General features: G+C 51.0%; 1 protein-coding gene across 18 annotated transcripts in view; it reads right to left on the bottom strand.

Annotated features, from left to right (window-relative positions):
* The window catches only part of TNS1 (tensin 1), a 217,054-nt gene that overhangs the window by 7,777 nt on the left and 183,263 nt on the right, over nt 1-26,014 (bottom strand). For 12 of the 18 annotated variants that reach the window (XM_084778308.1, XM_084778309.1, XM_084778310.1 and 9 more), the window contains 12 exons: nt 25,052-25,248; nt 24,177-24,252; nt 19,605-19,697; nt 18,637-18,660; nt 18,201-18,239; nt 10,582-10,780; nt 7,057-8,123; nt 4,188-4,274; nt 3,409-3,540; nt 2,890-2,982; nt 2,088-2,165; nt 172-243 (listed from right to left, as the gene is read on the bottom strand). In XM_084778308.1, coding sequence (XP_084634434.1) covers nt 172-243; nt 2,088-2,165; nt 2,890-2,982; nt 3,409-3,540; nt 4,188-4,274; nt 7,057-8,123; nt 10,582-10,780; nt 18,201-18,239; nt 18,637-18,660; nt 19,605-19,697; nt 24,177-24,252; nt 25,052-25,248 — 2,157 coding nt within the window. The remainder of the gene's footprint in view (nt 1-171; nt 244-2,087; nt 2,166-2,889; nt 2,983-3,408; nt 3,541-4,187; nt 4,275-7,056; nt 8,124-10,581; nt 10,781-18,200; nt 18,240-18,636; nt 18,661-19,604; nt 19,698-24,176; nt 24,253-25,051; nt 25,249-26,014) is intronic. The other 6 variants (XM_084778311.1, XM_084778297.1, XM_084778306.1 and 3 more) reach the window with 3 other exon arrangements.

Raw genomic sequence — 26,014 nt, 5'->3', positions numbered from 1 at the left:
TCCACCTCGCTGAGGCAGGTGCAGACAAATTTCAGGCAAGCCTTGAGCCAAAGCAACTGCACCCAGAAATGCAATCTGGCAGGGAAATCCAATTTACACCTGCGGGAGGGGACAGGGCAGGGGATGGGAAAGACAGGTCTGGGCACCGGTCCCATCTCAGGTGACACTTACCTGCTCCTTGCTTCAGCAGGTCAGTGGTTGAGTTGGCAGGGCCCGAGCTATCCTTTGATTCATCTGTGGGGTCTGAAACAAAAATTCAATTAGTAATTAAAGACCCTACAGTAATTAAAACGAGTCTGGCTGGGCCTAAGGCAGACACTTCACATGGTCCCTGCAACTGATACTCTTCTGACAGTGGGTCATGGTAGTCGGTGCTGTGTATATAAGATGGTATCAAGGCCCCAGCACAGGGTCAGGAAACTCAGGAGTCCAGCAATGCTAAGCTCAGATCCCCCACTGCAGTACCTGCTTAATGTCTATGAAATAATGATAGTAATGACAATGGTGGTACCCATGTCCCTGGGTCTCCAAAACCAAGCATGTGACACACAGCAAGGTTTCAAGGAGCAATGGGGACTACAGGCATCTTGCATTAGATGCATCTTTGTACAAGTCAGTGAGTGACTTGATTCAACACAGCACAAACTGTCACTTTGAGATGAGTTACGATTAAGTGATGAATGTACTGACTGAGCAGCTCGATTTTACCGTCACACAATACGTACCTGGAGCGACACAGTGTCACTTTACATGTCACATAAAACACTCTATTTCCTTTTTGTTGTTGTTGTTGGTTTTTTGTTTTTGTTTTGTTTTTTTTTTTGGCTTTTTGTTTTTGTTTCACCAAAAAAAAGAAAGAAAGAAAGAAAGAAAAAAGGGTTTCTCTGTGTAGCCCTGGCTGTCCTGAACTCACTTTGTAGACCAGGCTGACCTCGAACTCACAGCAATCCACCTGCCTCTGCCTCCTGAGTGCTGGGATTAAAGGTGTGTGCCGCCATGCCCAGCTCGCTTTATTTCAACTACACTTTGACAAGAAACTTTTTAAAGACGCCAGAAATTGGAATGTGGTGCGTGCCTGTAATCCCAGAACCCTTAGGGGCTGAGGCAGAAGAACTGTGAGTCAAAGAAAGCCTGGTGTATATGTGGGGGTGGGGGTGGGGGGCAGGGACATTTTAAAAAGAAAGAAGAGGAGAGGGGAGAAGAGTTGAGCATTGTTTGTATTGGCATTTCTAAACTTTGGTTTGCAGATGTGTTAGAACACAGGTTGCTGGGCCCAGTCCACAGGTGCATTGCACTGCTTTTTTTTCATCACCGGCGCCTGACCCTTGGGTCTCACACACACACAGATGAGTGCTCTGCCACTGAGCTACATCTCTGCTCCTCTTTTTGCCTTTTTATTCTGAGATCTCTATGTTGCCCAATCTGACCTAAACTCACTCTACAGCCAAAGCAGGTCTTGAACCCGTGATCCACCTAGCTCAGCTTCCTGTGTTGCTAAGTCTAGAGGTCTGTAGCCCCGGGCCAGCCTCTGACCCAGAGTTTCTGACACATTTGAAAACAATCTGCATTTTTGCATGTTCCCAAGATGGCTGCAGCAGCTCCAGATACTGCTGTTGGTTTATATGATTTAAATATTAAACAATTTTGTAAATTCCATACAAATATAACTGAATTAGTGTCTAAATTGTGTGGTTACTAATGTTATTGAAGTTGCATTTGAACCTTTTGGCTAATAATGTTGGTCAAAGTTTATTAATAATTCAGTGTGTCAAACTGGATGAATAGAAACCATCAACTGACATTAGAAGTCTCTCTCATGTACCAGAATATTGTCCTTGTGTAACTGTGCCCTGTTTCTCAGCTCTCCCCCAGGACAAGGCCTGTTCTGAGAATTCAGTGTGAATTTCTTTAACTGCCAGAGTATTTTTTTAGAGCAATCTGGCAAATCAGTTAATGGGTGTTCTTGGAGTTAAGCTTTTTCATGAACATCCCCCACCCCTGTTTTTTAATAGAAGATGGGGGAGGGGTCCCCTGTATCACCTCCACCCTGGCTCCATTCCTGGCAGACACCACGAGGGAATTATTACCTCGGCTTGGAATGACCAGTTTACAAGGCAAGGCCAGCGGGATGACGGAGTGCTGATAGACCAGGGCAGACAGGGAGCCTGTGGGGAGAGACAACCAGGCAGAGTGACTAAGAGAGACTGGAAAAGGGGCACAAGGGACCCCACCCATCCAACTCCACACCATCCCAGGATCTGCAGCAATCCAGCTGCTAGCTTCTTCACCACCCACCCCGAGTGCCCACCCCAGCCAACAGAATTGGAAACCTTTGCACTGGGAACTACAAGGGGACCTAACTACTTTCCTTGACAGCCACGCCCCCTAAGTCCTTCTAGTCACAAAACCCCCATTAGAACAGTGTTGTAGGAGAACTGTGACATCAAATCCCAGCTCTGTTGCTTATCAAGTGGCACTTAACACATTCTTCGTGTTCAAAATGAGTAGAGCGACAGCTACCATACAGGCTTGCTATGACGTCAGAATAACATGACATCTAGATAGTGGCTTTCACATAATAGGTAGTGAAGAAAGGACCCCTGTTCTTACTGCTGTTATTTTAATGTACTGACAGTCCGTCTCAACTGAGCAGAACAAATACAGAAAGGGAGCTGGCAGAGTAGAGTAGCCACAGTACACAGTATGCAACTAGGAAGTGTGGCTAGGTCTCAATAAAACTTTATTTATAAAAAACAGCAGCTGTTCCTTCTCTCTGCCAAAGCCATGCCCAGGAGGATTGGCAGCAGTGAGATGGAAAGAACTTGGGTCAGACCCCCCTGACCCCCGAGGACTAAGACAGAGATCATAATGACAAGACAGAATGCTCACCAAAGTTTGGCTCATTGGGACAGCCCTTAAGCTTGACTCCTCTGGGGCCTGTCTCTATCAGGAAGTGCCTCACCAACTCATGGGTCATGTCTCCTGCAAAGAAGAAGGAGGAGGAGGAGGAGGAGGAGGAGGAGGAGGAGGAGGAGGAGAAGCAGAACTGTTCATTCACTGTTGTAGCAGCCTCTTACCACCATCTCATCATAACTTCTGCAGTGTATAGGATGAGCTGGGAGAGAGGGCTACTGAGACAAGGTGGCTCATCCCTTTGGGATGAGGATTACCATTCACTCCCCTTCCATCCATCCAGGAAACACCACACACACACACACACACACACACACACACACACACACACACCCCAAGTCTCAGTGATCTGCTGTCACAAAACCACCACTCACCAACTCACTACCCTGGAGCTTCTCAGGGACCAGTCCTGGCAGGTTAGGACCCTGTTCAGTACCCAAGGGTCTGAAGACAGCAAGCCTCCCCAGCCCCACCCAGGCGGGGAGAAGACACTACCTTTCTTGCCCTGCTGAGTGATGGTTGGAGGGGGTGAGGACACCTTCATGGCCAATCCATAGGCCCCTCGGAAAGAGTGGCTGTCACGGATGATGAAGGCCCCTGGCTCCTGGTCCTTCAGGAGGGCAATGGCTGAAATGAAAGGAGACAGAAGAGAAGAAGCCATCAAGAAACCGTTAGCACGGACTGTGCTGGAGTCCCAGGGGCCTGGAGGACTCTCTTCTCTCTTGAGATGACATTTTTGGTGTCAGGGTGTAATGTATCAAGCTCCTGTAGATGACCAGAGAGAGCCAATGTTGGATGCCACGCCTGCCATCGGCTCATGACAGGAAGCAGACAGTGTGTGTCTAGCAAGTGGGACTGGTCTGTAACTTCATTTACAGGGAGGCCCTCCCTGCTGACTCTCATCCTATAACCATGGGCTTTCTCTGAGACCCTGGAGTATGCCTTACCTTCAAGCCTATACTCCAAACTTAGGGTGTTTTTCATGAATTATAATATTATCTTCCATATCATAGTTTCAGATGCCCTTGACTGGTCTTTAACTTTGCCTGGGAAAACCAAGGCTTCCCTAGACGCCTCCAAGGCTCTGCTTCAGACATCCCCCTTTACAAGGGAAGTGTTTTTTTTTTCCTGCTCTACTTTGATCCCAGGCCCCTCTCTGGGACCCCCACCAACTACAAAGTGTAATGAGTTCTTGCCCAAGGCAGACATGATGAACTGGAGTCCATGATGTTTGCTGATGGACCACCAAACCAACAATACTGTCCCCAACTCACCCTGCTCTCTGGAGATCTCAGGCTTGTACCAATACTTGGAAGTATCCTGGACAAACTTCACTTTAGCCCGTGTCTCAGGACTATTGTCTGAAGAAGAAAATGAAGGAAAATTGTTACAGTTGAATTGGCACACTCTCCAAAAGATGTTGACACCCTAATAGACCTTATTAAAGACAATCCTTGAAGACGTAATCAAATTTAGACAAAGGCATGCTAAACTTGGGTGAGCCCTAATCCAATATGACTAGTGTCTTTCAAAATGGGGAAGGGACAACAGATGCATGAAGACTGTTCCAGGTGAAAATAGAAACATCTGTAGGTCAAGAGACATGGGACCACGATCATCAGGAACAGTATGGAGAGGGTCTAAAAACAGCACTCCGTCAGAGTCCCTGCCAACATCTGGATTTTGAACTCTGGCCTTTGTCATAACAGAATTTACTTCTATTATTCTAAGCCAACAATGTGTGTCAACCACAGAAAATAAACCAGAAAGCTGGGTTCATAGAACATGGTGGGAGGTACCCAGCAGCCTTCTTCCCCAGGCTGCCTCCTGGCAACCACCATTGTTACCTGGCCATTCTGTGAAACACCTTTCCCAACCCCATGCCCTGTGCCCAGAATATTCTGAGGACATCTTCCCTACTCTAGTCCCTTTTCCCTGTGCTCCATCTCCCAGCCTCAGGTTAACATCCAAGAGCAGGGGCAAGAAGTCTGACGTCTCTCTCCTGCGGCTCATCCCCTCTTGATCCCCACACTGAATGTGGTGTTCTATATCAGTCGGGTCAAAAGTCCCACCCTCCAACATCTAGACCAGGAAATGTGCAGTACTCTAGAGGTCATCTGCAGGGTGTGACACACACACAGCCAGATGATGTTCTCATTCAGGTGCTCTGCAGACCATAGCCTCTTTTCCAGAACATTACATTGTAGAAGGGGTTTGGAAAAGGTTGAGTCCAATGGTGGCATTGCTCTGGAACTTGTCACATTCCTGCTGCCTCCTCCTCTTTCCAGACTACAGATGAGCATCACCGTGCCTGGCCCCTTATCATATCTTTGTGCTCTGAGCCTTCAAGTTCAACTTTAGTTTTTCCTAAAATACCTAACAGGTTATTGTGAACTGCAACCACTGAACCATGCAGTGGGACGTTAAAACTTAGTCTTGCTTCGTCCACCGACATTCTTTCACCCTTCCACATGAAGCAGAAACAACAACAAAGGGGCAGGAAGAAAAAGGAAAACAGGAGGAATCCACTTTCACCATTCTCATTTCCTTTGAGAGAAACTGAAACAGGGGACACAGTGTTGATGGTATTACCAAGTTGAGAGAGAAGGACTCTGCAGCTGTGGCTAAGGGCCTTGGTTCTCATGGGCACCCGTGCTCTGTCTCCAGGGGACTCAGCTCCTTTCCCAGGCTGGGCAGCTAGAGAGTGCATCTGCTGCAGGCGCCTGGCCCTCCTCTGAAGCTTGGCCATGGTTGACCTAGGGAGCTGTCAGAGGCGGCTGCAGTCCCCGTGTGCCTTCCTGTGTTGACTCCAAAGGCTATTTTAAGTAGGCAAGATGGTGGGAAACAGGAAGTGTCCTAACTACTAGAAACTTCGCATCCTTCAAGGAGTGAGGCTGGGAACCAGATGTCCCTAGTAGGCGGCAGGAAGCACGGGATTGCAGGGTCACTCTGAGTGTCCCAGCTTGGAAGGACCTGGGAAGGACACGGAACACAAAGAGCCTGGGTGCCTTAGGCCCACCGCAGGCTGTTTATAATTTTTTGCATCTGCCTTGAATACAAGTAGCCTCGGTGCCTCCTCACACAGGGTAGAAGTCTCATTGAGAAGGTGCGCGTCACCTGAGGCCTTGAACTTTATGTTTGGAGAATGGGCCATCTCCATGGAAGCAAAGACACCTAGACTAGACTTGGGTGAAGAACTCATCCTGCTAGAAGCAGGTCTGTACAAACTAGGCTCTGAGAAAGACACTTCGTCCCAGCCTGTACTCTGTCCCACCTGCCCACCTGGCCCACAATTAACTGATGTGTGGGGCTGACAAAAGTCACAGAGGTCCAGGACAGCAGCCTCGCAGTTCTGTTAAATCATAGTATCCCTCAAAATACAAATACATGCTGAAGACATTCCGATCATACGTGCATGCGTGTGTGTGTGTGTGTGTGTGTGTGTGTGTGTGTGTGTGTGTGTGTGTGTCCATGCCACAACCGCATGTATAGGTCAGACAACAACCTTGGATGTTAGTTTTCGCCTTCCATCTGCTGCCTCTGCCAGGCTAGCTAGCCTGCAAGCTTTTAGGGAAATCTCCTGTCTCCATCACCCATCCTGACACAGGAGTGCCAGACTATAAACACACACTACTGTGTACAGTTTTTACATGGGTTCTAAAGATACAAATTCAGGTCCTCATGTTTGTGCAACAAGTGTTTTTGCCCACTGAGCCATCTCCCCTGTGCCAAGAACACTCATGGGGGGAGGGTGTGGGAGGGTAGTGTGAGCCTGGATAGGAAGTCAGCTCTGCCACTGAGTAACTGTGTGAGCCTTAGACTGTTCCTGTATAAAGCGAAGCTAAGAATACCTAGTTCCCAGGGGGCTGGAGGATTAAAGGAGTGCTTAGCTCTGGCCACCACAGGCCATGCGCTCCATAGGAGGCTGTGACAGTGACAGCCATTCATCCAGACAACATACTGTGTGCCCACCTTCATCACAGCAACCCTATCCTAGCCATGTTTTAAAGGCACAACTCCTGCTATGGGCACGGAACTCAGGACTGAGTCAATGGCCCACTCGCAGTCATCTGCCAAAGAATGGATGGGACAGACAGCTGTCCTAATTTGGGGGCAGGTAGGAATGTAAGAGAAGAGACACACCTGGCATAGAATACTTGGAAAAGTCTGGAAGCGTGTGGGAGAAGGAGACGGTGCTGCTCCCACCGGGACTGGACATTCCATTGGCAACAGGCGAGGAGGACACTTTCCCATTGATGGTGGCGTAGTTGGGGAGGCTACCTGCCCGGTCTCCCGCTGACATTCTTCGCTTCTCTGGTAAGGCTGGTGTGGGGCTCCCTTGCCGGAAGGCGGCTGAGTCTGGCGAGGGTGAGGTGGCAGGGCTGCTCAGGCCAGGGTAGTAGGCAGGGGAGACAGGGAACGAAGGTGTAGAGGGAGCCTGGTAGCCGGAAGCACTGCTTTGCCGAGACAGTGTGGGTCTTCGGTCCTCAGGGGTGGAGTAGCCACCGTAAGCTGCATGCCGGTCCAAGCTGGGGCTTCCAGGAGCCACAGATCCAGACCCACCCAGGTGCCGGCCCAAGCTTGGGCTCCCAGGGCTAATAACTGCATTGCCATGGAGGCTGGAGGCCAGAGTTCCTTGATGGGCTCCAGGGTGCCTGCCCAGACTTGGGCTTCCTGGAGTGGTGGCCACACTGCTGTGGAGGCCTGGAACCTGGTGGCTTCCCACTGGGTGCCGGCTCAAGCTGGGGCTCCCAGGAGTAGTCGGTGCATTGCTCGGGTGGCCAGAAACCACATTACCATGGAAACCAGGGCCGGATGGACCCATCACCTGCCGGTGGCTCAAACTGGGACTACCAGGGGCAGCCATGGTGGGGTTGATGGCCCTCCGGCCAAAGCCAGGACTGGGTGGAGTGTTGGTGCCCACTGTCCTGTGTCGTGCCTGAGGGCTCCCAGGCATCATGTGGACATTGGCCGTGCTGAACTGTGGCTGGCCTTGGATTTCTGGAGAAGAGCTGAACGGCTGAAGGGAGTAGTCAGGGCTGCTGTAGCTGCTGCCAGCATGGATGGGTGAGGCGCTCCGGTAACTCAGTGCTGCCGGGCTCGGCTGCCCCAGGCTGCCGGAGCGGATGCTGGAGTCCAGCATGGGCTGGATGGGTGTCCGGGGACCCTGGTCACTGCTCCCAGCTGATGGGAAACTCCCCACGGAAGTGCTAGAGAGAGACATCAGGTAGAAAGGTCAGCAGATGATATTTAATACAGGGTGGACTTTGGCTGAGTGGCCAGCATCCTTTAGCCACTAAGAGCAGTAAGAACTCCACTCACAGTGTAGAGGAAGTTGGGGCTTTTATACATTACATAATGGGACCATGAGAAAAAGAAACCAGAGGGTCAGAGAGTTTAAGCAGTGAGCTCAGCACACCACAGGGATGTAAAAGGCCAGGTTTCAACTCAGCTGCCTCAGATTCCAAAGCGCACATTTTCTTTACTGTAAAACGCTGACTTCTGACCTCAATCACAGCAAAGCAACCACTAGGAACAACGAAGGCAGCTGCCCCAGGGTAAGCCCTTAAGTGCCATAGGAACTTAGAGAGATGTCAAATCACCTAGCTCTATTCCCACGAGGGCCCGACTTGACTCAGTTTCTCTGGGGGTTTTATCATCTAAGTGCTAAAATTGGCCTTTCATGCCTCGATGACTCCAAAAAACAAAGTCATAATCACATGGGACTGGGGGAGGCGGAAGTCGTACCACAAATTAGGAGATTTCAGCTCATTGGGAGGTCTGTCTTCAGCACCCCCAATCTGGTCACTAAGGAAGCAAGCAACTTTGGCATGGGCATGAGGTTCTGGTGATGTAAGTAAACACAGGCTAGTAGACGTAAGGTTCTGCCCAGGTATGAAGAACAGGTTGCTCAAGGACCAGAGTAAGCAGCCATTGGAGGGAGGGAGCCTGCAAGCAGCTGATGCTTAACAGCTCCAGGGAGAGAAAGGTCTTTACAAACCTCAGGGCCCCAGGCTGTGCTCTAGGACCAGCAAGAGGCAGGGGCAGGGAGAAGGCCAAGACGAACACCCTGGGAATGAACAAGACGACGATGAAGTGGCCACCGCTGCCCAGAAGTGAAGGGTGGTGATGAGACTGGGGGTGCTATGGTGGAGTTTTGGGGCCTCTGGAACCCCAAGAAGAGCCAGCTGGCTACAGAGGCAGTATGAGGAGGAAGCCAGGGTAAATGAGAGAACTGGACCCCCCCCCCCCCCGCCATCACCCTAGCCCTAGTGGAGGCAAGCCTCCACCTAGTAAAAGGGCTGGGGAGGAAAAAAGATGGCTTGAGTGTAGGGGAATGTTTTAGAATCAGGGTTCAGGGTGAACATCTCTGCCTGTCTCTTGCCAGCTTGGGCAGGACTCAGGGGCTGGGCCAGTGTCGGGGTGAGGAGCAAACTGACACCAGAAAAGGAGGAAAGCTAGGGAGTCTGAAGACCATGGGGATTCCAGCACAAATGGGAGTGGGTTCCAGAAGAGAACGGGGGTGGGGGGATGGGGGAGTGAGGGTGGTTGGGGGGGGTGGAAGGCAGGGTCTCCCCTCCCGGGGAGACAACCTGCTTATCTATGCTAACTTCATCCTCTCCTTGCCTGACACTCTACCTCTAGGCCTTGCCTAAATCCACTTCAACCTCTCTCCCAGTATTGCTTTTCCATCCAGGACATGGAGTCTCATATTCTCACCACCCATCCTTGCAGCTCCCCAGTGTACCCCAAGCGGGACCTCTTCTGAAGGGTTGGCCTTCCCTATCCAGACCTGGGGATCCCTCCCTGTCTGCATCACCCAGATGGATGCCAGTAATGTCTGCCCACCAAGACGGGGCTGCATGCTTTGAGTTGTCCTCATGCCTACATCACATGCCCTAGTTCTCTGACGCTCTGACCTACATCTTCACCCCCAAGACATCCTGTCATCCTTTTGGGTTCCTGCTGTGGCCACCATCCTTCAAAATCCTCCCCACTTCCCTGGTTAGAAAGTAACCGCCCCCACCCCTGCTTTGTGACCCAAGCATTCTATGTCTGGTGCAGTGCTGAGCACAGGTGGCTCATGGCTGTACACATCACTTGAACTTGAGTCTAAAGAATGAAGAGAGGAAAAGAAGCAGAGAGAGAGAGAGAGGGAGGGAGAGAGAGAGAGAGAGAGAGAGAGAGAGAGAGAGAGAGAGAGAGCGCAAACACAAACACATACAACTGTAGGTTGAAACCTATTTCTTCTACCGCTCAACTAACTGTCCCTTTGAGCCTCAGTTACCCCTTCTGAGAAGTGGGAACAAGCAACGTTTAACTCTTAGCACTGCAACAGAAAGTAGATGACTGCTCAAAGCTTTGAAGAAAATGGCCTGTGGCCAGGATGGAGCTTTCTGCACACCTAGAGGTTACCCCTGGGAGATTAACAACAGGAAGGACTGCTCCACTGGTCCCTTTGGCTCAGGTGGGATGGAGCACAGCCTGGGAGCCTCGTTCATCACTCCATTTCCCTTAAGTCGGACACCCAGAAATACTCTCTCCCTAGGCCGGAGAAAGCATCTTCAAAGTGCAACAATCTGGGTGGGACTTTGCCCATGCACAGTCTACGCAGCTGCCAGGGCCTCGGGCTCAGATTCTCCCCGTCCGCTCCCATTCCTGGCTTACCTGTCAGCACTGAGAATGGGACTGCTTGTGGAAAGGGGACTGGGGGAGACAAAGGAACCACCGGGGGTCCCGTTCCTCAGAGGTGTCTCATGTCCATAGGCATGGGCAGCTGGGGTACCGACGCTCTTGGGCTCCACATCCTGAACTCGAGGCCCTGCCACTGCTGTCCTCGCTACAGACTCCACGTAGCTCCGGGGCTCTGGAAAAAGGAAAGGGAAAAACGAGTGAGCATAGGTGTGATAGGAATGCACCCACCCAACCAGGGACTACAGCACCCCCAGAGTCCAGCCTGGGAAAGAGGCAGCATGGAAAAGCCTCCAGGGGAACACTGGGGTGCTTTACTGAGGCTCCTGCTTGCCCCCACTCCTCAGCCTGAGGCCAGCTTTAAGGAGCGCTGGCTTTCAGAAGCCTCTGCTTCTCTAGGTTCTGCCTCTGCAAAGGGCCACCAGCATCTCCCCGCTGAGGACAAGGATGCCTGTCCATGGCTGGCCTCTGCTTTGCAGCCTTATTTCTGGCCCAGCCCTACCAGGGTCCTCAGAGGTCCGGGCTCCTGGAGCAGTTCCAAAGCCATCACCTGACTTTGGCTGTATCTCAGGATAGCACCCAGCCTGCTCGTCAAGCAGTCCCCAGTGCTGACCACTGCACACTCACCAGCCCCTTCCTGCCAAGACACCCCACCCACTTCTGCACAACACACTCAGCGTTCCTCGGAAGACTGATGGAGAGAACCTGGTGTTTGGGTGGAGCCAGGCATTCTGTGCCCTCTACAGTACAACCAACGCGCCAGACCATGAACAGAAGGGTTTCATATACAGTATCCCCCAACTAGTGTTCGGAATAACATCAGGGACAGAAAGTCCATTTTACACACGAGGAGACTGAGGCCTGAAGAGTAAAATGACCGGGCATGTTAGACCCAGGCTCCCATGGCCTCAGAGGCCAGCCCTGAAATTGGCCCTATACTAACTATAACAAGGGTCAGGATTCTGGGCTTCTCCAGGGACACTATCATATGGAGGACGTGGATGTCATTGCCACCACCTAGAATACTGTCGCCATCTTTGTTGGCCCAGAAGGGCAAGATCTGAGCACAAATCTCTAGTGCCACGACCATAAAATTCACCAAAGCCAGCTAGGGAAATGCCAGGCAGGTTCTGCAGCCCTTGAGGGCCATGACTACAGTGAACCGAGTAGAAGGAGAACCCCTTCCTCAGGTCCCCCTGGCCAAGTGGGTGAGGGAAAGTTGAAGCAACTAAAATGGATAGCTTGTTTTCTCAACTGGATTGAAAACTTGGCTTGAGAAAGAGGGAGTTACCTGGGGTGTCAAGACCACATTCCACAGAAGGCTCCCCGACATCCACACTCAGCCGCCCCCACCCCCACCCCCAGTGCTGGAGGAGCAGGCACCTGGGCACACTTAGCTGGAACTCAGCTTGTGGGGAGAGCCGGCGGAGCCTCCGTCAAGCAGCTCAGGCCACCGCTCACTTCCCAGGCTTCCCAGGCCAACCTGACATAGAAGGTTTGAACTCTGGCCTCCTCAGGCCCTAGCACCGTGGAGGTGGAAATGCCGTAAGGTCCTGTGACGCCTGACCGGTCAGATTCTCTGTAAATAGCTTAGGTGGGGTGGTCAGATGATCTCTGTCGCAATCACTCAACCCAGTCATCATGCGTGACAGTGTCTGCAAACAACAGCTACATGAGCAGGCACAGCTGTTTGCAGCGGAATTTTCTTTAGGAAAATAGGTAGCAGGTAGATTTGTCAGCGGCCAGAGTGCTGACTTGGATCTAACCTGTCTCCTTAGCCAAGAGAAAGGGAGTAATTTGCCCAGGACACAAAGCTAGCCAGTGGCTATGGCTAGCACCATGGCTCCAACCTCACAATACATGTTCTGGCTGGCCTAAGGAGCTGGCCCACAGTCTCATAGGAACACCAACACATGAGCCAGAGGAATGCCAGATCCACCGGGTCACCCATAGCAGAAAAACCACCTAAGGGGTTATGTGAGGTCGGTAAGATTTAGAGAGCGTAAGTGCCCAGCCAATATGGGGCAGATGTGGCATAGGTACCCACGCAGACAGCCTTCCAGGCAGCTGTTGCTCACAGTTCATAAAACCACTCAACCTTGGGAAGCTGGTGGCCTGTCCTTCACCATCCCTGCCACTCCCTCTGAACATTGCACAGGTCCATCTAGGTGCTCAGCACAGCGCCACTTGCTTCCCCAGGACACACAGCAATCCTCTCTCACCCAGAGAGCCCTGCTACCCACAGCCTTCACTTGACTGACAAAGGGCTCCCGGCAGCAGCCACGGCACCTGGCCCAGAGGCTTCCATGGGTGTCTGTGTCACAAATGCAGAGCCACAAGACCTTCCTCCCTTCCAGCCCCATCTGGACATCACCTTGTCTAAAAAGTCAGACCCAATACATGAACTCTGAAAATCAGGCCGAAACCTACACCAGTGGCTCTCTGCCTCACCCACTTTCCTACCCTCTCCCACTCCACCCCTCTCTGCATCCCCAGTGGCCACATTTTACCTATGTCTCCCCAAGCCTCTTGCCCTATGACTCCATATGGCTTTAGGCTTTAGCTGGGGTGGTTAGGTCTTTACTGGCAGGGAAGGCAGGGGAGGGAGGGAGGGAGGGAGGGAGGGAGGAAGGGATGGAAGGGAGAAGATGAGGTTGTGGCTCATGCTCTATTTATCCCTAGCTGTACCAGGGACAGCTTCTGGGTGGGCAGGGACAGCTCCCACGCCTGCTAGGGAGCCCCCAGAGGCTTGCACCCTCACTTGTTTGCCTAGACTTTTCAATCACCTAAGATGTTCCACTGGAATGAACCATGGGTTTCTGCCAAGACCTCAACCCACACATTAGGTAAGCACCACACTTTATGCTAAATTCTCGTTTTTAAAAAGAAAACATATTCTGCCAACAGGAAACTAAGACAAAGCGCAACACGGGAATAGAGCCACACCCAATCGCAATCACCCTAGGTAGTGACTCTGTCCCAGCTGAATGCCACCAGCTCCACTTCTCTTGTCAACCTGGAACAAAAACACTCACCTGCCCAGGATGGAGGCATGTGAGAAAGGGCCACGTCCTTTTAGTTCTTGGGAATTCTGCCTGGTTCCACATTGGTCTTTGACCTCAACCTCCCTCCATCCTTGCACATTCCCTTCCTGAGCAGGGGTGGGGGGAGATGGGGGGGTCAAGCCACCGCCTCCTCCTCCTTCTCCTCCTCCTCCTCCTCCTCCTCTTCTTCCTCCTCCTCCAGTCTCCTAGGGAGTAGCTGACCCACAGGCCACCAAGCCAGGGAGGGCAGGAGAAGTGGAGCTAGGGAGGGTACTGCACGGAGAACATTCCAGGAGCCCAAACCCATTCATTCCAAGTGGTTGTTGGCGGCGGCGGGCGGCTGGGAGCAACAAGCGTGACTTGACTCCTCAGCCAAGGCCTGTCAGCTCTTCACTCACATTCTCAACTACATCGCCTTACTCACCGGGAGAAACAAAAAACAAAACAAAACAAAACAAAAAAATACTTGGACTAAAGGAAAGGGGCCAGTACTGCCCACTCTGGTAAAATGAAGAAATATGGGGATGGGGAGAAGGCCTCTGTAATAGAGCACTTGCCTAGCATGTCCATCCTACCATACATACATACATACACACACACACACACATACATACATACATACATACATACATACATACCTGCATGAGCACCAGATCTAGCACTAGTATTAGCGTTAGTATTGGGCTACATGTAGCCCCCTCCAAGCCCCCAAGCACCTCTGCCTCATGGTGAGATCTCTGCCCTCCCCGGGTACCCCACTCATCCTTAGACCCTAAGTCCCTAACATGGGTACTGATACATGGTAGGTGCTGCCCAACTGTGCACTAGGCCACCTGTTTTCATGTCCCCAAAACACTGTCACCAAGAATCTCAGAGGCATCAGAGTCCAGTGTCTTCCTTTGTACCAAATCTGTACTCGGGAAACCACTGGGGCAAAAAGTGGAGCAAGACAGAGGAGGACAACCCCGTATTGACCTCTGGCCTTCATCCACAAATGCACATACACTCAAGCTACAGCATCCGAACCCAGGGCCCATGTAGGCCACTCCCTGCTTCCCTGTTCTCTAACCATGTCAGCCCACAACCATGTCCGCCTAAGGTCTCAGAAAGCTGTGTTCCCTCCTTTCAAAATGTTCCATACAGAATTCTTATTCCTATTCATGAAAATGTTCATGAGATGGAGATACACATCTCCCACAGCCTATCTCCCCACAGCCTGGCCCGATGCCGGCTGCATAACAGGCACACCGAACAGCAGGTCATAGATAACTCCATTCATCAATGAAGAAAAGAATGCACGAATATATTTAGCCCGGTGGCTTGAACAGAGCAAACATCCCTTGCAGCCTCCCTTCCCCAGCTGAAGAATTCTGCCACTGACCGTTTTTTTCCTCACAAGCCTCTTTTTCTGAATTTCCCATCAAAGTATCAGCAGGGACATCAGGCACAGCTTCCAAGGGTCAACAAAGAATGTGGCCTGGGCTGACCCAGGAGGCGGAGCCTGAGTTATGAAATGTGGAACTGGCACCCCAGGCTTAATCTCTGCCCTTACCACCCACTCCCAAGCTGGAAGCCCAGGCCACAGAGCCTGGAGACAGGGGTGGGGCTTAGACAGGGCCCTCTGATAGGAAACAGGAGGCTCAGAAGTACAGTCTGGTCCAGCTGCTCCGCTGTGATCTTGGCTGGCTCTCTCACCCCAACCATAACCCAGACCTTAGCTCTACATCCCTGAACGCACAGGCGTGGCTGGGTGGATCTCAAGAACCCTTCCCTTCAAAATTCCTTTGCCCTGATACAAGGGCAAATGGAGGGTAGGAGACCCGAGGCCCCATAAGCTGAGAGTCATTTGTGAGACGCACTTAGGAAGCTGCACTTCAACTCTGTCAATATTCACTCTTCTGAATAGCCACCCCAGAAGCAGAACACAACTTCTGGGGCCTGTGTGCCTACCCGGTGACTTTCTCCCTGGAGTGTGACAGCCCACTCATGTACTGAGTCAGACACGCACACTCAGGAACTGGGCCTCTCTGTGTTGTTGGGCACTGAAGTTATGGAAAGCAGTCTGGAGGAGGCTCGTCCATGGCGTGAGGCCGACAGAGAGTAGCGTTAACCCCAGCTTCCCGGATCTGCAGCTGGGTCTGCCTTACTCTCTGCCTTACTCTACACAGGCTGGTTAGAAACCAGCAAAGGGGACTAGAGAGATGACTCATCAGTTTAGAGCACTTATTCTTGCAGAGGACCTGGGTTCGATTCCCAACACACACACACACACACACACACACACACACACACACACACACACTCGGTGGCTCACAACTGTCTGTATGTAACTCCAGTTCCAAGTGATCCCACACCCTCCTCTGACCTCCACAGGCACCAGGCACACAAGTGCATATATATACATTGGCAAAATGTTCAGACACATGAAATAAATAAACCTAAAACTTAAAATAATCAATTAAAAGCATAGAGGAGTCAGCGAAACTTCTGGGTAAGTCAAGACCATCACACTTGGAACAAAAAGTCAGCAGGGCCATACCCATGCTGGGGTGGAAATCAGAGCATTCAGTGCAGAGGAAAATGGGTCGAAGAAAACCAAACTAACCCTATAGAAAGTGGTTCTCAACCATCAGGACCCAATTGGGGGGGGGGGTGTTGGCAAATGACCCTTTTACAGGGGTCACACACCAAATATCCTGTATACCAGATATTTCCATTACAATTTATAACAGTAGCAAAATTATAGCTATGAAGTAGCAATGAAAATAATTTGATAGTTGAGGGGGTCTCCACAACAGGAGGAACTGTATTAAAGGGTTAATTAAGAACCACTGAACGCCGGGCGTGATGGCGCACACCTTTAATCCCAGCACTCAGAAGGCAGAGGCAGGAGGATCACTGTGAGTTCAAGACAAGCCTGGTCTACAAAGCGAGTTCAGGAGAGCCAAGGCTACACAGAGAAACCCTGCCTCAGAAAACAAAAAAGAAAGGAAGAAAGAAAGAAAGAAGAAAGAAAGAAAGAAAGAAAGAAAGAAAGAAAGAAAGAAAGGCCCACTGATCTACACGGAAAGAGCCACACAGAGCCAAGGCACAAAGTGAGAGCACGCAACCTAGGAATATGGAGAGGGCCTTGCAACTCACCTGACCAATGTTTCCTGTGCAGGAAATGAGGACATGCATGCCCAGAGACACAGAGGAGCCACTCAGGCCAGCACCCCTTACCCCATGACCAGCATGAGTCTTTAACTGAACTTCTGCCCTCCTGAGCTAACCTTCTTCTGCCAGATCGCAGCGCCCTCTTCCTCCAAGCCCAGGGCTCTCCTGGTCCAACAGCTGAGATCAATTGTGAACTTGAAAATATTTCTCAAGGTGCTTGCCACCAAGCCTGACAACCTGAGTTCCTAAGTTCGATCCTAACACAGAGATGGTACAAGGAGAAAATGGATTCCCCTGACTTCCATACATATAGCATGCATGTACACACACACACACACACACACACACACACACACACACACACACACACACACAATTTTGGGGGAGGAAGGAAGTACTTCTTGGAATTGTGCATGGGTGTCCGGAAGCATTTTTGTGAGAGTGAGCCCTTAACCACCACAAGTACCCAGGTTTCAGAAAGATATGTTTCCTGTCACTCTGATGACAGGAAACAAGTCATGGTTCTAGGCCCGTTGCTCTAAATGAGGGCTATTGTCCCATCATGGTTTGAAACTGAAAAGTCCCTCACAGGCTCATGTTTTGAACACACGGTCTCCAACTAATGACCCTAATGGCTGTGGAACCATTAGGAGGTGAGGAAGTAAGCTCTCAGAAGATAGCCTCTGAAGGAAGTGTCCACCCTGATTCCTGCCTCTTCCCCTGCTTTGTAGTCTTCAGTGATGTGAACAGCCTTCATCACACACTCCCGCTGCCATCAATGAGCTGTCCCACCATTTCATTCCTGTCTTAAGGGACTTGAGTCCCCTCAACCATGAACCCAAGTAAGCCATCTGTCCAAGTGCCATGTGTAGGCTCCCCTATCAGGTCACTGTCACAGAGATACAAAAGCAGGTAGCTCACACCGCGAGCCAGCACTGATTCTATTGAAGGCACTGTTGCCAGGTGATCGTCACCAACACCCTGCAAGAGGAAGCTAGCTATACACCTTCAGTGCACAGGGCAGCCTCTAGAAGGGCACACACAGGCTTAAATGCCTGTGTACACTGCGTACCAGCAAGGTGGTGCATGTGCCCCTAGGAGAGGAAGTGGCACAAGGGGTATTTTTGTCAACAAGGTGGCACCATGTTGGCGCCTGAATACTAGCTGTGCCTGAACTGGTGCCCAGTGGCAACAAGTGTCCCAGGCAGCATTCAGGCAGTGCCCAGAGTGGCATCTCATTGTCAGCGGGTGGGGACAGGAAGGCTATGTGCCTAGTCACTTGAGAGCAGGTGAGAAAAGAGATCTATCCCAAGCCAGCCTTGTTGAGCTGGGTGTGTGAAAAGCCATATCCAGACCTGAGGAGCAGGAGCCACACAGACAGCAAAGTGCACTTACCTTCTGGAGGCCTAGTCGCCCCCTCCCCCTCATCTTCCTCTGAGGGAGGAGAAGAGAGACAAGAGGAGGAGAAGCAGGAAGGAAGGGCAGATGATACAGACGAGAGGAAGAGCCAGGAAGAGAAGAGAGAGAGACGTTATCAGGATCACCTCTAGAGAAAGAATTTGCTGAAGAAAGAGAAGCCAGAGGCTGAGGTCTTCTCTGGACAGGACCTCACTCAGGAGCCAGGTCCCTCCCAGCCTCTGCAGCCAGGGCTTGTGTGGGTCAAGCGTCAGGTAGTAGCATGCTGGCTAGTGAGAGAAGGCCTCTGGCCCTGCATCTCTGTGATGTCTGGGTGTCTGCCCATGCTCCATGCTCGTATGTGGAGCATGTGGAGGCTGTGCCCAAGCCAACCAACATCTGCGTTGTTCACGAACGCATACTGCTACCCTCTTACCTGGCTGGATCAGTCTTCTGGCGACTAAGGAAAAAAAGGAAAAGTTGACCCCCAAGAACTCCAGCTCAGCTTTAAAACTAGAGTCGCTCCCTAGCTCAACCGACTCCAAGCTGCCTTCAAAAGTCCCAGGACCCTTAGCTTCTTCCCCACTGAAAAAACTAAGGGGATGGACAGGAAATAGAGGAATGGGTGTGGTAAGCATTCCTTTCAGACAGTAACCTTCCAACGTGGTCATCCACCCCATAGCCAGTACAGGTGACCTTGGGGAGCTTGGGTGCGAGCCCAAGAAGTCTCTGGAACTCAGCTCCTAATCTCAGCACCAGGGTCAAAGGGTGCTGACATTAGACATGTGAACACAGGGATAAACAGAGTCTGCTTGGGGGTTCAGGCACCATTCCAGGCAGAGGAGACCCAGGGCTAACAGTGAAACAGTCGGGGAGAAGGGCAGAGAGCATGGTTGCTGGGAGTGACTCATTTCTCGGGCAAAGCTTTGTGAGCAAACAAACAAAACAAAACAAAACAAAAAAACAACGCCTAAGCGCTAGCCTCTGACATCATGAAGATGCTCAACACAGGCGCCACTGGGCTGTAGCAGGGGTGAGGGGCTGCCACCAAACTTCAGGCATGTTTCTCCTCACACCTACGTGTACTCACACACAAGTGCTGGGACACGGGCCAGGGAGTCAGGCTTCTAGCAGGGCTGACCAACTTCAACAAAATTGGAAGTGGGTCTCAAAACTCTAAGGGCCAGAAGGCCGTGGCAGGCAGGAAGAGCACCTCAATGCCTGCAGCATGCCCCACTGCCCCCCTCCCCCAGGGCATGACTTCAGTGTGGTACAGTCACAGCCTCCTCGTTTCCAGGAAGGTCCCATATACCTCTGTGAGTCCTCTACTTAGAACACCTGCCCAGGCTAACAGGTTCTCCCGGCCTCCCTAACCATTTCCCTCCCTCTGTTCCAGTTACTCACCACCGGTGGGGTGCAGTAGGATGTCCGCTGGGTTGTGGGGTTTCAGACCCAGAGCAGACAGGGGTGTTTTGGCCAGACCTGGAGGAGAGCGCACTGCGTGGAAAGACAGGGAGACATAGGAAGTGAGGTCACGTCATGGTAAGGGTGTAAACTGGTGAGGACTGGACAACCGACAACCAGCTCTGAAGCCACCACCCCGCCCCTGTGCTGAACTGCCTCCCCGGCCCTTCCCTGCCTCTGTGCTGCTCCATGTTTCAGCTTGAAAGGGAGACAGAGAGTCCGGAAATGACACCCTGTTCTGACCCTTCCTCGCCCCTGAGAGATGGCGATGGCTCCTCTTTACAGCTACAGTCTCTTTACCTCATGAAGACATATTAAACGCAGCCAGCTTCTTCCGGTGGCTTTGCTTTTCTCTACACTATTATCTTTCCACTTTCTCTTTCCCCAGCATCCTCTACACACACACACACACACACACACACACACACACACACACACACACACACACTCCTTGTGAGCCATGCATACAAATGAAAGACAAGAAGAAAAAAAAAAAAACAGTCTCAAGAGGGCACATCTTGAAAAGTGGAGGCTGAGCATCACAGGCAGGGACCTTACAATCCCTGAGACTCAGCAGCCCCAGGCCACGTGATCCCTTCAAAACTGCAAGAGAGGCCTTGTCAGAGAGAGGCTTGGAACTCTGGGAGGAGAAACCAGCACTCCTCTGCCAAGAGCACAGCTTCCTGGGTGAAATGAGGCTCCTCCCAAGTGGCCCATCTGGGTTACAAGTGTCACGTATCACACAAGGTCAGAAAGGGCTGCCCGGCTCTTTTCCCATCAGCCAAGGACTTTGAACAGAGCAACAGGGGTAGCATTGGGCCCAGTCACGAGATCCTTCAGTGGCAGCTGCCATGTATCCTGGCACATCTCTTAAAGAAATAAGAACTGCGGCCCCTGTCTGGGATCTTGACAGCCAGGAGAGAACACAGCCCCTAAGGACACACTCTATTACCCAAGACTTTCAACAGACGAGTTGTGGCCTCCAAATGCCCAGAACCAAGCTGAGCTCTATGGTCATTATTTTTTTTTAATTTTTTATTATTTAATTCATTTATTCATATTACATCTCAACTGTTTTCCCCTCACTTGTATCCACCCATTCCTCCCTCCCTCCTGCTTTCACCCTGTTCCCCTCCCCTAGGTCTATGACCGAGGGGGACCTCCTCCCTGCCTATACGGTCATAGGCTATCAAGTCTCATCTTGGTAGCCTGCTTATTCTTTCTCTGAGTGCCACCAGGTCTCCCCACCAAGAGGAAGTGGTCAAATATGAGACACCAGAGTTCATGTCAGAGTCGGTCTTCACTCTCCACTCAACTGTGGAGAATGTCCTGTCCATTGGCTAGATCTGAGTAGGGGTTCAATGTTTACTGCATGTATTGTCCTTGGTTGGTGCAGTAGTCTGAGCAGACCCCCCTGGGTCCAGATCTGCCCGTCATCATATTCTTGTTGTAGGTTTCTAGTTATTTTAGGAAACAAACAGCTGGGGCTAGAGAGATGGCTCAGTAGTTGAGAGCACTGACTGCTCTTCCAAAGGACCCAGGTTCAATTCCCAGCACCCACATGGCAGCTGACAACTGTCTATAACTCCAAGATCTCACACCCTCATAAAGACACATACATGCAAGCAAAACACCAATGCACATAAAATAAAAAATAAATACTTTTTTTTAAAAAAAGAAACAAACAGCAACAAAAAAGTACCATCTGTAAGTATGAACATCAAGCATAGCTTATCTGTGTGTGTGCAGGTGAGTACACACCACACACACACACACACACACACACACACACACACACACACACGTGTGCGCGCGCACACACACAGCCCCCATGCTTGCACCCCATGCCTGAGTAGGGGACATCAAAGGTACAAACAGACAAGACCCACTTCTGCCCTCTATCTTTTTCTCTGTCCCTAGGCATCCCAATGGACAAACGTGTGCAGCACACACTTCCACGGCTGAGGCAGGCACGGTCTTTCCTTGCTCTCTCCACATCATCTCCCTGCCTCACGCTGCTAACACCGTGGTTCTGCTCATAAGCATTTCTCTGTCCCTTAGTAATGTTTGTCACCCAAATGCCAGCTTGAATGGCATCACCATGAAAGAATGAGCTGCTTCTGAGAGCAAAGGCTTGTGGGAGAAGTCCCCACAAACATCTAACTAACATCTAGCTAACATCTGCTACCCAGCAGGTGCAACCAAGGGGCAGGGGCTCACAGAGAAAGGGACAGCGTGATCCGAAATTGTAGAAGGCTTTGCTTGGTTTTTCTCCCCTCCACCCCTATCTTTGGCTCCCCGGACACGAGCAATGTGGCCCTTATACTGAGGCAAAGAGTGGGTGGCTCTGAAGACAGGCTGCCCTCTCCTTCCTGAGAGAAACATTCCTTGCATTTCTCCGCCTTGCAACCTCTCTCCCCAGCCCTAGGCATTTAAGAAACTTCAAATTTATATTTGTCCCCAGGGCACACATGATCAGCCACAGGAGAGGAGAGAAATAGCAGAACCCAAGTCCAGTGCAATTGATCTCAGCTTCCATTCCCAGGAAGGGGTATCAGCCCTCTGGGCTGTCAGGTGCAGCAGTCAGTGAATGGGGTTGTAAAGGTAAAAAGTGAATACCTAGGAAGAGATGCCACAAGAAGCCACAAAGACAGTGCTTGGGCAGGGTACCTAGGTCTGTACAACTGCTCTAGGCATTTGGGTTAGCTAATCTGAGCTGCACTAGGTACACAAAATACACGCAGGAATTCAAAATATGTGAAAAAATAACACAAAATGACATTTGAGTTGGTTTGGTATTTTGTTTTGTTTTGCTTTTGTGTTTTTTGTTTTTTTCCTTTTTCAAGACAGGGTTTCTCTGTGTAGCCTTAGCTGTCCTGGACTTGCTTTGTAGACCAGGCTGGCCTCAAACTCACAGAGATCTGCCTGCCTCTGCCTCCCGAGTGCTGGGATTAAAGGTATGTGCCACCACTGCCCGGCTTTTGTTTTGTTTTTTGAAACAGGTTCTTGATCTCAAACTTGCAATTCCCCTACTTCAGTCTCTTGCGTGATAAAATTGTGAGTGTGTACCACCATACTTGACTCATTTTTTAATATTAATATTGCTAATTCAATATTTTAGATTGGATTTATATAAAAATATTACTAACATTAAGGTCACTGGTATCCTTGAAAATAAATCCTCTGTGTGTACATATGTGGTTTATTCATGTGTGTGCATGTGCCAGCGATGCAATGTGCACACATGGAGGTTGAGATCTAGTGTCTTTCTTTATGGCTTTCCATCTTAATTTTTTTGAGATTGGGTCTGTGGATTCAGTGATGCTGGCTGACCGGCTCCGGAGGATCTGCTGTCTCTGTATCTCAGAGCTAAGATTACAGGTGCTCTTGGCTTCTCTCAGGGGAGGGGAGACTAAGGGCTAAAACTCAGGTTTTCATGATTGTATAGCAAGCACTTTACCCACTAAGTTATCTTATAACATTTTTAATATTACAGATTATCACAATAAAATATTTTTTTGAAATATTTATTTCCCTATTGAAGTGACAGTTTTTCAGATTTATTAAAAAGCTACTACTGATTTCACTAGCATCCTGACACATATGGGGAATTTTAAATCGTGTGTGTGTGTGTGTGTGTGTGTGTGTGTGTGTGTGTGTGTGTGTGTTTATGTGTGCCTAGGACAGCAACCCACACATGCAGTCTACATTCTGGCCCTGTGAAGAACAGCATACCCCAAGGGATGCAGAGCCAAGCTCAGTCAACACTTCCTGCCTGCCTTCCTTCCCTCGGGGACTAGTGGACACTCAGGCCAGGCCTAGTCTACCTAAGCCCTGAGCACCATCCATCTCTACTTTCCCTGCCATCCACACCTTTCATGGGAACCCTGTGGCCTTTACCAACTGGTATGACCCTATTACTTTCTCTATAGCAATGTCCTCCAATTCCTCTCAAGGCACTTCCCTGACAGAAAGGAGCACGGACCACCCAGGGGACTCACTCGGTTCTCTTCCCTGTTGTTCAGGGACAGGCTTCTCCATGAGTACACTGGGGCCACAAACTAAATGCCCTTCCTGGAGGCCAAGGATGGCATGAAAGAGCATAGTCTCACCCCAGTCCTTTCTTAGTAGAGGTGACACGGGGTGTCTGAGATGAAGATGCCTGGATATAGATGGGCAGGGCATCGGAAACAAGAGCAAGGATAAACCACGGCTGTCATGTTGAAAGAAGATTTCTCACTCAGTCAACACAGAAAGCTCCACAGTATGGAGCCAGGACTGCAGCCAGGACCTGCAGTCAAACTTTCTGGGCTCATCCTTGGGTTACAAGCAGACAGCAGAGGATACAGAGCAATAGAGACTGTGGTAAGCCGTGGAGTGAAAAGCAAGCTCTTCCAGCCCTTCCTACCTCTGCTGACTCTTGCCCCTCCAACCCCACACCTGGGGAAAGCACAAAGACTAATGAGGAAACAGTGCAGAGGTGGGGGGAATAGGCTTAGCAGGTGCTCTTACCCCCACTGGGTGGCGGGCTGCTTGGAGAGGTCCCCTCCATCTCCTCAAAGGCCTCCTTGTAGCTATGCAAATGGGGCTGCAGGAGAACAGAGAAGGTAGCCCTGAGAAGAGGTTCCTCTTCAGGTGATCCTGGGCGTGAGGGCAGCAAGCTCGACAGCCCACACATTCCCTCTCCAGCTTGACTCTCCACCTTGCCCAGGTAAGGCCCAAGTGCTGGCCACTCAATGCCCCAACAACTCTTTGTCAGTGGCTGAGTAGGGGAGTGGCTGTTTGCAAGGCCACACTTAAGCTCAGGCAGAGCTATTTCAGAACAGGGTCACAGAAAAAGGCCTCGCCACTGGACTGCTGCCCTGGGCATGAGGTTGTAGGTGGGACCACCTACATCAGGCCATCTCGAAATGCATAGTCCTGGGTCCCGTGACAGATCTAGACCAGAGTCTCTGCAGGGGCATTTGGAAATGAAACATTTTAAACAAACTCTCTGAAGGTTCTTCTGCACATGGGAGTTCAAGACCCACTGCCCCTGACTACTGAAATGTCTCAGTAATGGAATCAACTGGGCACAGAAACTAAACCTCCTAAAAAGAGCCTTATTTCTTAAAAGCTCAAAAAGATGTTTGCCAGTGTACCTGATCCGCTTTGGACTGTAAGTCTTGGGAGTATGTATACCACCTCCAGGATGCTTGTCACCTCCCTAAAGCAAGCAGTTGGGGTACAAATGCTATTGAAGAGAGGAGACTTTGGGTAGGAGTGCAAGGAGGGAGAAATCACTGTTTACTGAAGAGGCACTAACTGTTGGCTCTCAAGCTCCTGGAAACGCATCACAGACTCTGCTCCCTGCTGTGGCCCCAGGACTCATCAACTCCTGGACTCACCTCTTTGGGCCGCCCTCCAGGATTGAGGGCGATAGTAAGAGCCAGCTCAGGGGAGACACACTGGACCGGAGAGCGGACCCCAGGACTATGGGGGGATGTGGCCTCCGGAGACTGGTTCTCATATTGTCCATCACTGGCTGCCCGCCTCCGGAGGGGGGCGGGGGGCTCTGCAGGCTGCCTCTCCCGAGCCTGAACCCCTGGGAGGAAGGGCAAGGTATGGAAAGCAATGAGCAGAATGAAGAATAATGTGATCCCACCTAACACCGCCTCCCCCGCCCCACCCCGCCGATACACACACACACACACACACACACACACACACACACACACACACACACACACACACACACACGCAGCACCTCAGCTCGGAGGCTGAGCTGGAGTGAGCCACATCCCCTCAGTCCCTCACCATGTCTTCCTGTCCCCAACTTAGCTCGAACCCTACATTTCCTCTGGTGGGTGGAGGGGGAGACCTGCTTAGTTTGGCCCCCGCCTTTAAGACGCGTCTCTACTCTGCATAGGATTTGGACCAAAAGCACAAAGGACTGATACAAGAAACAGATGTCAGCTCCTTCCAGCCTCCAGAGGCAGAAGGCCAGAGCTTCCAGAGGAGGGAAGGGAGGGTCTCCAAGGCAACTGCATCAACCAACAAGCAACATGGAGCCTTTGGGAAGGGCTTTTGGAAAGGGCTAAATTGCATCATCTTGCACATGGCGCTCCCAGTGGAAAACAAAGGAATGACCAAGTCACACTCTGGAGTCTTCAACCACAACTGGCTTCTGTGGTGGTTCTGATCTCAGGGGTCCCCTGGCTTCCCACCCAGTGCACCCCTGAAACCTCTAACCAAGTTCCCCTACAGCTGCCCCTCAATGGCCCAGTTCATTTCACCAACCCACAGTGCCTGTGGCTACAGCCATATCCGACCCTGGCAAAGGGCAAACAAAGAAGAGCAAAGGGCTCCTC

The sequence above is a fragment of the Acomys minous genome, assembly GCF_964271855.1.
Source record: "Acomys minous genome assembly, chromosome: 4".
Taxonomy (NCBI): domain Eukaryota; kingdom Metazoa; phylum Chordata; class Mammalia; order Rodentia; family Muridae; genus Acomys; species Acomys minous.
The sequence above is the reverse complement of the archived record's forward strand: the minus strand, read 5'-3'. Positions and strand labels throughout refer to the sequence as shown.